The 14,651-nt window shown below is 42.0% G+C and overlaps 2 protein-coding genes across 2 annotated transcripts in view; one reads left to right on the forward strand and one right to left on the reverse strand.

Annotated features, from left to right (window-relative positions):
- Positions 1-512: 512 nt before the first annotated feature.
- Positions 513-3,895, reverse strand: fundc1 (FUN14 domain containing 1). The gene is made up of 5 exons (XM_080478099.1): positions 3,644-3,895; positions 3,084-3,237; positions 2,453-2,528; positions 2,237-2,365; positions 513-1,643 (listed from the first exon to the last, which is right to left on the reverse strand). Exons 1-5 carry the CDS (start codon positions 3,660-3,662, stop codon positions 1,566-1,568), a joined length of 456 nt encoding a protein of 151 aa, XP_080334225.1. The 5' UTR covers positions 3,663-3,895; the 3' UTR covers positions 513-1,565.
- Positions 3,896-6,961: 3,066 nt separating this feature from the next.
- The window catches only part of kdm6a (lysine (K)-specific demethylase 6A), a gene marked incomplete at its 5' end in the record, with an annotated part of 44,060 nt that continues 36,370 nt past the window's right edge, over positions 6,962-14,651 (forward strand). Inside the window, 4 exons of the mRNA XM_080478097.1 lie at positions 6,962-7,122; positions 7,277-7,340; positions 14,031-14,139; positions 14,244-14,293. Coding sequence (XP_080334223.1) covers positions 6,962-7,122; positions 7,277-7,340; positions 14,031-14,139; positions 14,244-14,293 — 384 coding nt within the window. The remainder of the gene's footprint in view (positions 7,123-7,276; positions 7,341-14,030; positions 14,140-14,243; positions 14,294-14,651) is intronic.

A 14,651-nucleotide genomic window follows, 5' to 3' on the forward strand; every position in this document is an offset into this window, starting at 1 on the left:
TGTTCAGGGTATATTATTGCATTGGTCGCTGCAATGAATTGTGGAGCAGCATGATGTCGTCTCCTCTGATAAAGGCTGTATCAGTGTTCCCTGGGCTAAAGGAGCTTCTAAAGGAAGCATCGAGCCTCTTTCCCTTACCTTATTGAGACTTTGGACGTTTCTTATCATGGCCGCCGCTTAAACACTTCGGGGGTTCAGGAAAAATAGATAGGAAAGGAGATACGAGGGACTATTCTGATGAACCCGAAGTTATTTAATCCGTATTTATTCTACAACTCTCCGTTTGCTGCTGTAGCTGGTTACCATGGAAAAGACGTACGACGTCAAGTAATGACGTAAGCACGTAAGTGCGAGAGACTTCCATTTGTAAAAGAACTAAATACTAGATTATTTTATTTAACAAACTCTTTAAGACTGTCTTATGCCTTGATTAAAATATCTATATAAAAATATATATTTTTTAAATTAATTACATAGATATCGATAGATGGATAGATACAGAGTCAAATGTTATACACAAAAATGTGTATGAGCTATTCTTTTTAGCTTTTAGTTAATTTATTGATATATCAAACCAGAGGTGTCAAACCACCAAGCATATTGCACACATTTCAAAGAAAACATTTTCTTATCAACATTTCTTAAGACTAGCGGGCGTAACACTCGACATTTCACTGTATTTTGCACAAGGATGTTTCAAGAAAATTGGCTCCATGTTGAGACTGTAGTCATTTACTCATTTGTTTGGCTTTGCAAAAAATAGACATTTAATCACATATAGAACAAAGAAAAATTCCAGTTTAAATTTATAGATATTTTACCAAGATGAAATTGGAACTCTATGTTGCTGAACTACAATGTTTGACATGTTTCAGAGAGCCTGTATAGAATTTAACCAGAGAAATTACATTATTCCGTGGGAACATTTCATTTATCAAGGGGAAACAAAATCCTTTTACTAGCTCTGTATTCATACAATTGTACATAGATTACATGGATATGAAAAACTCCATCACCTGATTTATTACTTTATTTCCTTACATAATAGACAAACCACAGCCTTGAAAACTGAAAAGCATCAAATCCTTGGACAACACATTGAGAAAAAGAGAAGCAGGGGGAGGCCGATATAACCTACAAAAATAAAAAGGCAGAACAATCCCACTTCTCTCAGCACTCACAGAATATACTGAATTGGAATTCAAAAATACAACACAGGCTTTTAATCCTCTGCAAACTTCCTGTGTGTACACACAGGATGACAGAACTGTACTTTCCTCACAGTGCAGCTTTAGTAGTGCATTATTCTTTCTTTTGGAGCATTCAAGAAAAATAAATACAATCTGAAACTCTGGGTTTACGCCACAACTTTTACTTGATATGCATAATTATTTGGCCTAAAGAGTGGAGCGCTTTAAGTCCCACATGAGTGAAAAGTAATGTGGAAGTACAGAATGAAGTCAGGAGGAAATGCAGTATATGAAGCAATAGAACACACTCAAAACCCGCCAGCAATGATTCTGAACTTTGCAGTTTTAGAGACGGACTCTTCTTCTTTGGCGACTCTACGATGCCAGGCCGAGCAGGAAGCCTCCGATGAAGCCGCTGGTCACGACAATGTTCTTCTTCACGAACTCTGTCGTCTGAAAATAAAAAAAGATGCACATTATTAAAACATATTGCAGAGTTTAACAATCAGTAAACTAGTAAATTATAGTGTCTATTCAAGTAGAAAAGAACCTCCCAAACTTTACAACTGATCATATCGTCTAGAGATTGTCAATTCTATCATCGCCAAAAGTTCTGGTCGAATGCCAGACCTCATGATGTGTTTTTACGATAAAAAGATCATTGTTAAGGCATCTAAATTTCATCGTTTTCAGTGTTTCTGTTTCGAATACACAAGTATTCGAAACGTTGCTGTGCAAAAGCCAAACTTTTCAGGAACGAAAATGCAAAAACGGTGCGTTTTCACTTAAAGCGTTGTCGTGGAAACCGGGGCTAAATTTGCCATCCATATTTAAAAAGAAAAAGAAAAAGAAAACATAAGGCGTGGCCCACCCTCCACTGAAAACAGGCTTTAATTAAAGGTGACTTTTTAACAGTTAGTAATACAGCTGCATGGTAAAGCCGTTATGTCCACTACTAAAGATCTCAAAATCCAACCAAGTAATTTTCCGGACCACTAAAAGGTTCTTCTAAAAATCGTCCCGATCTCCACGCGAGTGACCGTTACCTTTTCCATGTAGGTGTTGAGCTCGGGCCCGGCTCGATCTGTTCCCTTCTTCAGCTGCTTCTTGGCTTTGTTCACATCCTTCTCTACTCTCTTCCAGTCTACTTGGATGTAGCCGCTGTTATTAGCTATCTGGAAGAACAAATATTTACATATGAATCAGCATCTGACCTTTTAATCTGTTGAAAGGTGAAACATGTTTATAGAGCGTATAAACACCTGTAACAGCAGCAGCCCTCCCCCGACAGATGTAGCCGCAACCTTCCCCACTTTCTGGAAGAGATAACCAGCACACCTGAAAAGAATCAAACAGGGTTCAATATAGCATTAATAATCCAGACAAAACCTTGCAAATTTACTAATCTGAGATTAGACGATATTTGAAACAATACTGCAACGGCACGGTTATGAAATCTGACACAGAGAGGAGTTGAGGTGTCAATATACAGTCTATTTTTAATGCATTGGTAATATGAATCCATTTCACTAAGAGCTGGCGCTTCATTCTTTAAAATGGTGAAATATAAAAATAGATTAGATAGTTTAGCTATAACACAGTGTGATAGGAATTTTCTAAACTTGACTTTGATGGAGCTTGAAGGTGGATAAATGCCACGAGTTTGATTTGATCCTAGATTTCCAAACAGATCTAATCAAGATTTAACAAAACATGTCAAAAAAAGAGCTTTAACTCCCACAGAAGTGTCCTTGCCCTCTTCATTTAAAACTCGAATATTTGCTTCTTTCGTTTTGTGTCTTTATCAACATCGAGCCTGATTTGCGTGTAAAACAGAAACCAATTTGAAGGCACTTGAACGCACCACGATGCGTTCAGGAGCCGGACACCCACCATCCACTCACTCCCCCGATGGCGATCTGCGTGGCCACAGAGTATTTCTCCGCTAACGGACCGGAGTTCTTCCCGAACAGCCGGTTCCACCATCTCTGACGTTTGGTATATTCCGCCAGATCCACCACTTTATCATAAATCTCCTCCTCCAGATCTGGTGGGAAATTAGAGCATTAAAACTGTTAGCACGAAGCAACGAAGAGGTCGTGATCTGTGATGAAGAGTGGCTGCAAAGCACAAGGAGTCCGAAAACTCCACTGGGGATGAATACAGGGTCTTGAGGGGGTCATGGTTACCTCATCACCTGCTTCTACATCCTGTAAAAGTGAAGTTATTAAAGTTATTCGGCCTGATTTTAACTTAGCATCCTCGGAGAGCTACCAAAAGTTCCAGCTAGCTTTCGAAACGCAGCGTTCGGATTAAAACATCGGAGCCGCAAAAGATTCATTATTTTTGACGTGGAACTCATCTAACACACTGCGTGACGCCAGCCACGTCCGGGCGGTGCATTTAAAAAGCCGTTTCGTGCCGAAATGTGAGGAGTTTGTGGCCCTGCTTACCCTTGTTGTTGCTCGCCATCTTGGAGTGAACGGCTGCGTCCTCCGCACGTCATCCGCGCCTTCCTCCCCTCTAAACTCACACAGTTCTTCTCATTACGGTCAAATCCCGGAACGTGTGGAAACTATTCCAAACTGCGAAAATACGGCGCTATAAATATATTAGAACGCTATTAATTTTTTTATTTAAAAAAAAAAAAAAATCAAAGTATAGACGAAGCAGGGGCGCAGCAAGAGAATTAATAGACGAGGGGCGGGGCGGGGGGTGGGGGGGGGGGGGGTACTTTAAATTCATGAACTCCAAAGTCGGCAGTAGAAGGTCGTGGGTTCAATAAGGAGGTATAATTGGTGGAAAAAGGTTTTAGCACTTTTAAATGTGGAATTTGTAGTTGTGTACTGTGAATTTGTAGTGGTGTACGGTGAGTTGTGTACCTGTCAACTTTTCTTTCTCCTCACAATTACAATACCACACTTACACATTCACAAATTCTTAATTGTAGGTGCACAAATCTTTTTTATTTTTTTTACCAGTCACAGGTTAAAAAACTGACATGCTCACATTTTTCCTACAATTGTTGCAGTAAATTTGAAAAAAAAATACTTGTAAGTAGGTTATCGGTATTATGGACTTTTGGAATTTCTTGCCAAAGTCCCCACAAGTCTGGCCTTGATGCCTCCTAGATAAAGTGGCTGAAGCCAGAACACTTGCTTCATACTTTGAATTAGATCAGTACTTGGTCTCCGACTGATGACGTTTCACAAGTACAAGAGAATGCAAATACGGAGGAGTATGCATATTGAGAATGTGTGTTTGCTCTGTGATGGACTGGTGACCTGTTCAGGGGGTAACCTGCCTTCACCGAGACCCACGGCTCCAGAGTCCCAGTGGCTCTTTGGCCTTTCTGTAGTGGCTCCCTGAACGTTTCACAAAATAAAAACCCTGAATAAACATTGATCTTGTTTTTGTTTTATTTTCACATACAAGGTCATTTTCAAAAGGACTTTTAACTCTCTGCTAAATGAAATGGCTAAAATGTGGAAAAATATCTAAAATCACAAGAAATGGGGGGGGGGGTGAAGGGGTGCGGGGGGGGGGGGGGTGGACCTGCTAAAACAGCTTTAAAAATAAACACACCCTAAAATGACTCAGGTTTCTAAAAGAGGAAGAAAGCCTAAAAGTGGGCGGAAAAATAATTACACACCAAATTTCTGAACAAAGGGCCAAAACTATTAAAACAGCTAAAATGTCAAAATTGTTTAAAAAAAGAAAAAAAGGTGAAAGAAGGCTGAAACCTCTAAAATCAGTTACAAAAACAGCTGTAAATGTAATAAAATGTTGACAATTCTAAATTGTAAATGACATTTTATGAACATAAGACAGTTTATGTTCATATATCAAAACAATATATAAAACTTTAGGAGCTGCGTTAACCTCATTTTAACATCTTCATTGTTCTTAGCTCGTCGAGATGAAACCAAACCGAATCGTTGTCTGGCAACAAACTGAGGTCACGTGATTCTACGTGACCTTTTAGCGAAAGCGACGTAGAAGTAGTAATACGATTGGAACTCAAGTGGTTAGCCCGGAATGCACGATAAGGCCAAGTGTAAATAATCCGCGTTGGATCTCGCCACATGTCGTGTGATCACTGGAAACACACGTTAATGCAGGTGTGAACGGGCCCTGTGTGACCCTGATGTGGCTACATTACCAAAGAAGGACCTCGTTTAAAACAATTGGTACCACCACAGAGGCTCCGCCCACAAAGCAGAGTGACCAGTTTCTTCAACAAACACCCACAATTAATTTTAATGATCATAATTTGTTTTAAAATGGGAAACAAGTACTAAACCTGCACATTTATCCATGCAAAATGCAATCAAGTGTTCCAAACTATTCAAATACTACCTTTCTCTTAAATACTGTCATTATACTGTGGAGAAAAGAAGCTACATTTTCCCAGAGGAGCTGAACATGGTGTGCAATTCAGTAACGCGGTTCTGACAGGATATGACTTCCCTTTTTTGATGCTTTAATGAAAATACTACACAGACTTACGATGGATAAAGCTGGTTTTTTTCAACAGTTTTTTATTTCACAATGCGTCCACCTCCGTGTCCAAAAGTGTCAATTCAAATACAAATGGGTCCAAAATATGTATATTTATCTAATTATCTATTTATATCTAGTCTATTGTCTGTGTGCAACTATCCTGTCTTCAACTATTTTGTTCAATGTGAAACTGCTGCTGTGATGACCGAATTCCCTCATGTGGGATTAATAAAGTCTGATCTAATCTAAATATTAAGTACACATATGCTGATCAATCCATCTTTATTGACGTAGCATGTATAAGACAAGGTAACGTGGGGTATATCACACATCTGCACAGATATAATAAGTATGTGTGCATACACATAGAAACGTGATCAAATAAATAGTAACATTTAAAAAAAGCTAATGAAAGTTGGGAAGAATAAACAGTATATACATAATATTATAGAAAAGCAAAGAAACTGAAGACACTCAAGAGAGAAAATATAAACATACTTTAATTACAGTACATATAATTACATGAAACATACTAAAATGCTCATTTTGAATTAATAATCAGAAATACAGTATGTTCATGACATGTAAATATAAATGTAGATAATATATAAATAAACCTTAAGACCAAGACCTTGTAAATGTGGTCTCGAGTACTAAAACACTCATAAAATGTCAAAAGTCGGACTTTAGAGCTCTATCTAGAAGTGCAACGTTGTATTATCCTCTCAAATACACGCGACAGCTGTTTCAGCCAATCACACGTCTCAAAACTACAGTTACGTAATCATAATACAGCTAGAAGAGCCAATCATGGAACGAGGGGGCGGGACCTCGACAGCCACAACCGTTGTGTGTGCGCGCGCGCTCGTCCGCGTGTTCGCGAAACACACCAACCGAAGACGCCTCACGTGACCACGAACGGCGGCCCCCGATAGGCCGGGCCGACGGGAGGGCGTGGCCGACGGTGGCGGCGTGCGTTTGCCTGTGTGACACAATTACAACAACTTTGAGCCGATGGTCGGGGAAGTTTGCGATTTTCTCCAAAACAACACGCACTCTCAAAACCCGAATACACACCAACTTCATGCACACGTCGGCACCGGGGCGCACGCGGAGTTTGGCCGTACAATGAGGAGTGTGGACGGCAACTTGAAGGGAGCGTTTCCTTGAGGATTTTCGGAGGAGAATTCCGTTCTGACCCTGGATAGGTGCGCGCGGACACTTCGGCCTGTTTCTCGGCGTTCCGCCGCCGCGGATCTTTCCCCCCCATGAAATCGTGCGGAGTGTCGCTGCCCGCCGCCGCCTCCGCCGCTGCCCGGAGTCTCGGTAATGACGAGGAGAAAATGGCGTCGGCGAAAGCGACCGAAATCGAGGAGGACTTTCCGAAGCTAACAGCGCAAGAGAAAGAGAGCCTGGGCGGAATGGACAGGTTAGCCCGTCCGTTGTTAAATCACTCCCCCCTCCTGCTCCCGCTCCCGTTTTTAATTCCTTCCAATTTTCTCTCCTCACGCAGTTTGAAATAAATAACCAATGTCCCTATAAGTAACACGGAACCGCCTGTGTTGTCTGTCCTCTACTTGCAGTTCACTGTTTGGATTTCACAGGCTTCAAGAAGATGGCGCCAGAACGAAGGCCTTGCTGTTAAAGGTATGCCACTGGTAAAAAATAGGAGGATCACAGCCTCCTCTCTGCCGTTATCGCCTCTGATGAGAGCAGATCCCACCTGAAATAAGTGGTACAGACCTTCCGACGCCGCCCTTTACGATACAAACCTGCGGCGACGCACGCAAGCTTTCCCCGATTCACCCCAACTTTCAAGCACTGGTGTTTCGGATGAACTGGCATCCCAGTTAACTGATGACTGAGTTCCTTTAACGTCCGTCATTGCTGCTTGTAATCACAGATGTTAAATAGCTTTAAAGAAATCCGTAAGCTGCCCTAATGGAAGCCGTTTTAACCGCATTTATAATGAAGTTGAAAGTGTCGTGCCTTTTGTGGGTCTGATTTTAGCATCGGCTGTTACTAGCAGCAACGACGGACGCTAAAGGAAGTCCGTCACTGGTCAACAGGGAGACCAGTTAATACGAAACACCAAATACCCTGTTATGATTACTATTTAAAAAAACAAGCCCTTAGCAGTCGATGTATTTTAATTGCAAGCACAAAATGGCATGTACACCGTACACAGTGTTTACTAAACGATCACATGTGCAGCGTTGATCGTTCTTAGCACATATAGCATCCGCGGGGCTAATGCTACAAGCTACTACGGGGCGACGTGAACCGAGCGTCCACCGAGCTATGAACGGTTCTGTCACCGGGCTTTTTTGTACGATAGGTAGCGTAAAAAATCCTTGCAAGGTGGCACACGTGTTCAAAAATATTTCAAAAGTTTTCACAAATATGGGTGCTGTTTGCGAGTTGCACGGAATAAACACCTTGCACGAGTATGACAACAAACCACGTTGTTTTGTCCACTTCTTTCTATATTTATATTAAGATGAGTATAAGAGATGGCAATAATAACGTTACACTCAAACGATTCATTTTAAATAAGTTAACTGATGCGGTTTGTGTCGTTTCAGCTCACTCCGTTAGCATCTGTTAGCATGTAGCGGCTCGCTGTCCAGCGGTTTCACCCCTCCTTTCTCTACACGTTTTTATTTTTCGTTATTATCTTTGGTTAATCAATCATTCATGCCCGCGAAAGCAAATGTCGCTTCAAATGGTTGCAGATAGCAGTTATTGTGTTTGTTTTGGAGCCCAAAATGGCGGTGGATAGGAGGAAAAAATACAAACTAGCTGATTACCAGCTAGCTATGCTAATTTGCAAAAAAACCAATGAAGTCGTGCAGGGCTGATAACATAGATGAGGGGTTAATAAAAGGATCCAGGGGTGCACATTGAGTTGCGTGCACGTGTGCAGCTGTGGCTCCTCAACATGTGGCTGCAGGGGGAAATCACTTTGTTTGGGGGGGGTGGGTGTTGAGAGTCCACTTCAGACCACACATTTAGTCTTTTGTCTTATTCGGTCAGTGTTACTGTCATCTTCAAATCAGTTCACAGAAATGGTGTGATTGTGGGATTTCTCTTCATGATCACTGGTGTGAATGTGTGTGTGTATGTGGAGGAGCTCAATGTAATTACTAGACCATCTTTGCCTGATTGTGAGTGTTTGCACAATTTGCGGGTGTGTGTAAAGAGGTGTGTTGCTGAATCACAGTCTTTAAGACACACTGCTGTCCATCCATCCATCCATCCATCTTGTATACAGCTTCATCCTGTGTAGGATTGCAGGGCGCTGGAGCTGACCCCAACTACCTATGGACGAGGTCAGCGCAAACCTGAACAGGTCGCCATTAGTGTAATGTCATATCATAGAACACAATGGAATATCATGATATCGCATTCCAGTTTTCCTTCAAACTGAGGGATTAAATTGAAACAACATCTCATATTTGAGTTGAGATTTCAATACAGCAACGTTCAGGATGACATGTTCCAAAAACAGTGATTCAAAGTAGTCGTATACCATATGGATGTTTGGTTAACCATTCCAATAACTTGTACCTGTTCAGGATCACAGGGGGCTGGAGCCAATCCCCACTGACAACAAACCACACACATTCACACCAAGGGGCAAATTGGCATCAACAACTAACCTCACATGAATGGTTAAGGACCAGATTGCCTGGAAAAATCCTGGAGAGAATATGCAAACTCCACACAGAAAAGCCCCGGCCGGTATTTGAACCCATGACCTTCTTGCTGTGAGGCGAAAGCGCGAACCACACTAACTGCGCCACATGTGGAAGTACTCCATATAATTACTAGATCATCTTTGCATGCTTTTCAGACCAGTTCATTTGATTTCGCTCTAATGTTTTGCACAATTTGAGTTCTTTTGCTGAATCACACTGCTGTGTCGCTTAAATCTGCAAACTCGGACGTATTTGAAAGCTCCCATTTCCCGGCTCGCACCTTCTACGACCACCAACAAGTGACATGGCCGCCTACAGCAGTGCTCTTCCACCGAGAGGGGGATGCAAACGTATCGCAAAAGACTGACTGAAGTGCAGCAATGTTCCAATGTAATGCGAATGCACACTGAGCTTATCAACATATTCGGCCAATCGGACGACGCATGACTGACCGCATTCTCTCAGTAAAACACAAACACATGAACACAATATACTCAAGTGTTTGTACTTAGTTTGATATCGTGCAGCTCTACTCAGGAGTTACACTACATTTATACATAGTAGCTTGCTTTATGTTCTGCTGGGGGCTTATTTAACAATCAATACAAATGCTACTGTAAAGTGTGATCAATCAATATGGGCAAAAGGAATGTTTTTGACATATTCTCAAGGTCATTTGTTCTCAGTGGGAAACTCCTAGTTTGACTTTTTTTTCCCACCCAATGCAATCCTAGTTACTTCTGAAGTTACGCAGTATTACTGTTGAGAAAGTGGGAGTTTTAAGTGGAAGTCAAAGGAGTGAGCGGATTTGATGGAGAGGCTGCATCTCACTATGTTGGTGTATTTCAACTGTACGCTGCAGTGATGTGAAAGTTGTCGTTCCACACACACATTCACATCTACAAGACCGTTAAGTGTTAAGTTTTGGGGGTGTTGCTCGGAGCCACTGAAAACAAAACCTTTTGAAAACGGCTCCCAAGGTGGAACTTTTTGAAAGCATTCCGTGTCCTTTGTAACCGGGGAAAGTGCAACTTTTGTTAAACGATGCTACTTTGCATGCGCACCACGGCTGCAATTAGTTTGTTTTATTTGCACATGCTCAGTTGGACAATAAGAACGATGTTTCCTCCAGAGTGTCATGACTCCCAGTCTATATTCTCCGCAGACTTATATAGTTGACACTAGGGCTGAACGATTAATTGCATTTGCGATAATATCGCGATATGATTAAACGGGATTTTCTAATCGCAAGGGCTGCGATTTGACTGCTCACGCAATCTGGTCACGTGACGACTTGGAGGAAATAACTCATCGCGAAAGATATGATACCCATTTAATGGGCTCGACATTAAGGACTGTCCGAACGTCCGGGGCTGGTAAAAGCTTTGCTCGGGCAAGTGAATCATCTGCCCACCTTGCCCAAACGGGCTAGTGGTTTTTAGGGATGGAGCTGATCCGATCCGGGATCGGGTTCCGACATCAACGTAATTCATGGATCGGAAATTTCGGATCTAACCTGCAGAGATTTCTGATCCATGAAGACTCGTCTGTGCTTCACTGTTGCTGAAATGACTCCACAAGTGTTTCCCTGCTGCTGCTCTGCTCGCTGGCTGTAAACTGTGGACTGGATTTCCTGAAGGGAGGCGAGTCTCAATGAGACGAGAAGGAATGAGTCAGGAAATCCATTCCACAGTTTGCAGCCAGCGAGCCGGCTAGGGAAGTAGCACTGTGCTAATCAACTTTTCATGGCAACATGTCGCTGTTTGGACGGATTTTACACTCAAAACACCACAAAGCAACGCAGCAACGTGGATGTTTGCAAAGCAGTTGTACAGCGAGGCGGTCGCTTTGTCAACAGACGTCACCGTTTGAAAACGCCGGCTCGCCGAGGAGAATGGCACTGACCGCGGCATCAAAACAATGAACGGCTCGCTCCTCCGCTGGAGCAGTCGATTCACACCTCCGTGAAGCTGTGTCCTGCTCCCTGAAAATAGTCCCAATCATTTGTGTTGTGTTCGAGCTGCATTGCTAAATAATTTCCCCAGGAATTCATAAAGTGATTCTGAGGTTTGAAAAATAGAACTAGTTTATTATGGGATGATGACGTCACGTAGACCCCCACATTGTCCAAATGGAACAAAAATAGTTTGATCGTTAATGTCAAGCCCTGCATTAGTATAGTGACCAAGCCTGAGTTTGCGGCTTTGATAAGCACAATGGACCAGCGATTGGCTTGTTGTGAACGCTTACAAGACTGCAAGTCACAGTATTTAGTAAGTTTACAACTGTAATTGAAGTAGAAGATAATTAAACTGTCTTTCATATAAATACATGCTTCATTTGACATCATCTTAACATAAGCCTAGCCGATAAGAGAAAACAATTTATGTATAATAAATCTGATCGTTTGTTATAATACAGATTGATTTATTGCTTGAGTTTGTTGAAAAATACATGAGAAGAGGACCTTGAAAAAAATCATTGCATATTAAATCACAATCGCAATATTGAGGAGGGAAAATCGCAAATAGATTTTTTTCCCAACTCGTTCAGCCCGAGTTGATAGTCACCGTAAGAACAATCCAACTTGGTCGTCTGTCCACTGGAATGTCCGTGTACTCCCGTCAAAACTGATGCGTTTTCACCTTAAAAATGTTGTGTAACCTCAAAGTCATGGTTTTCAATGAGTATAGGAGGAAACCAGAGTACCTCTATAAAGCCACACTGGATCTGCTTCGAAATCAAACTTCTGGTGTTTTTGGACTGTTTCACTTTGTCGCATGCAAAGCTTAGCCACAGTTATGCTTGTCTGTCCAAAGTCACAGTGCTCTTGTGAATGAATACGTCACAGCGGTTTTGTTAAAGCTCAAAGAGCAAGCTTACTGGTCACAAGTACAGTATCGTGTTCATCAGTTGTGATAAGCTGTTGCGACCCGTAGTTGGTCTGTTTGCAGTTTTTTAATTTGTGCTGCTCACACACTTAAATCAACCGGAGTCGGCTTGCAAGACTGTCTCGGTCCACTTGTTTGCGACACGCTGGGCTGCAGATGGTAGCATTCATGCGTTCACAAATGGACCGTACCAACGCTGATAGTTTTCACCAGGTGTGTGTGTAAACACACACACACACACACACACACACACACTGAGATAATGATGCACAGGCTTGTTCAAAACACCTGACGCTTGAGTGTCAAACACGTCTTCAGAGGCTACATTCAGCCCAGTTTCATTGAGTGTGTCGGACCGGTGCAGAGTAAACAAGATGAAGATGAGTTCAATCTCAACGTGAAGCCAATTTTAATGAAGCCTTAAGTTTGACAGCCCCGGCTTCGGTTTTATAGTCTGTTAGTTCAATCTCTCGCTCTGCAGATTCACGTATCGGAGGTGTTCAGGCATCAGCTGTGTTCACATGGGAACCAATGGAGGGATTGTCAGCAGAATGAAAATGCTTCATGTGAACATGTTGTGGGAGTTTCTGATACGATAAGTTCCATTTGGACAGAAATATAGTTCAGATTAAGGATCAGCAAAAACTACCGCTCTTGTTCAGAACAGAGTCCATGTTCACACTCATTCTTATCACATCTAAGTAGTTATGGTCTGTACTGAACACGCGATTCTTCAAGGCCACTTTTCTGAAAAAAATGGCGACTGGTGGATTCAGGCCTCGTTTTCACAACGTTCTCCAGGAAAAATGGCAAACTTTTCACTACAACGATGCTCTGAGACACTGAAAACGCAGCTATTTGAGAACAACTCCCAAGGTTGACCTAAAAAAAAAAAAAACCAATTTGTCTAAGTTGCTTTGTGAACGGGAGAAATGCAACTTTTCGAAAATACTCTTAACTCTCCATAATGCCACTGTTGTTTATAATGTATTGTTCTCTGCTGCATGTGTGTGTATTCTCATTACAAACACAACCTACGCCAATTCGTGGCCTGGCATGCTAACTACATTGTGTTCAGCGTTTTCTGCTGGTTCCCTGTTAACGCAAAACTGGACGTGTGCATGTCGTAAACTACCACCATTACAGTGCAAAGCATTATGGGATTGCAAAAATATATTCGATCTTCATGTAACCAGGGGAATCTGACGTCTCACTTGTTATGAAATCAATCATATTGACAAAGTGGCCATGTAATGAATGTCAGTTTGCTTCGAATGGTGGGATTGAACTAGCAACCTGCTGTCCTCGACAGTGCATGTGTGAATGGCTGAATTTGGCTCATAGGTTGCAAACAGCGGTGAAGTCCACTCTCAAATGTTTGCAGTACTTGTCTTGCTGGCTGCTTTATGAATACAGGTGAGGACGGGCCCTCTCTTTTCATTGGCTGCAGCGTCCAAACTCATTTGTTTTTTCCGTTACTAAAATCCTCAAGTACCAAGTCCATATTAGGGCATGCAAAAGCGAAGATGCAAAGCAGCTAGAAAAAAAAAAAATAGAATCAGTGAAAGCGGCACATCCCTTTGGTAGTATGAGTCAGCGGTTTGAGGCCATCGTCTCAGACAAACCCTGCGTCCATAACGAGCCCTAATCACCTAAAAACTGCTTACCGTATACATCTTTTTTTGTGTGTTGCATGGACAGAATCCACAGAAAGCTTAACTCTGCTTCCCTTTTCTCTCTTTCAGGCCGTTAGCTGCTATGACGCCCTCATCCTGAAAGCAGAGGGTAAAGTGGACGCTGACATTTTCTGCCAGCTCGGCCACTTCAACCTCCTCCTGGAGGATTATACAAAAGGTGACACTGGGCTTTGCCATTTAAGGAGTCATTTGATTGTAATGAATGTACTATAAGCTGTTTTATTCTGGCTGTTAACTGGTTATGTTTCTTTTATTTCTCAGCATTATCTGCATACCAGAGGTACTTCAGTTTACAGTCAGACTACTGGAAGGTGAGTTCATGTGCGGATGTGCTTCTCAACCTGCCCGGGTTTTGCTCCTTTCATATCAGTGTGCATGTCATTGTGAATCAGAATGAGATGCTCAGTAGAATCATAGTGATCGTTGGTCAATTGCCTGTAAATCTGTAAAGAAGTGTCAAAGATCATTTGCCTCTCATGTACAGAAACGGTAGTGATATAAAGTGGCACAGTAGGAGTGCAGCTTTTGGACTAAGACCCCGTTTGAACCACAATGTTTTAAAGTGAAAATCGAAAACTTTTGTTGCGTTTTATGTGTCCATTTACACTACAATGTTTTTCTTTGTTGTGCCGCCATGTATAGGTGATAAAAATGTCTATATTGTGACTA

The sequence above is a fragment of the Lipophrys pholis genome (assembly GCF_963383615.2).
Source record: "Lipophrys pholis genome assembly, chromosome: 13".
NCBI lineage: Eukaryota > Metazoa > Chordata > Actinopteri > Blenniiformes > Blenniidae > Lipophrys > Lipophrys pholis.

Excerpts from the sequence above, each read along its gene's own strand:
- fundc1 (XM_080478099.1), bottom strand. Across the intron at positions 2,366-2,452 it reads GAGGGCTGCTGCTGTTACAG|ATAGCTAATAACAGCGGCTA; the intron begins GTGTTTATACGC and ends TTGTTCTTCCAG. Across the intron at positions 1,644-2,236 it reads TCAACACCTACATGGAAAAG|ACGACAGAGTTCGTGAAGAA; the intron begins GTAACGGTCACT and ends TTTTATTTTCAG.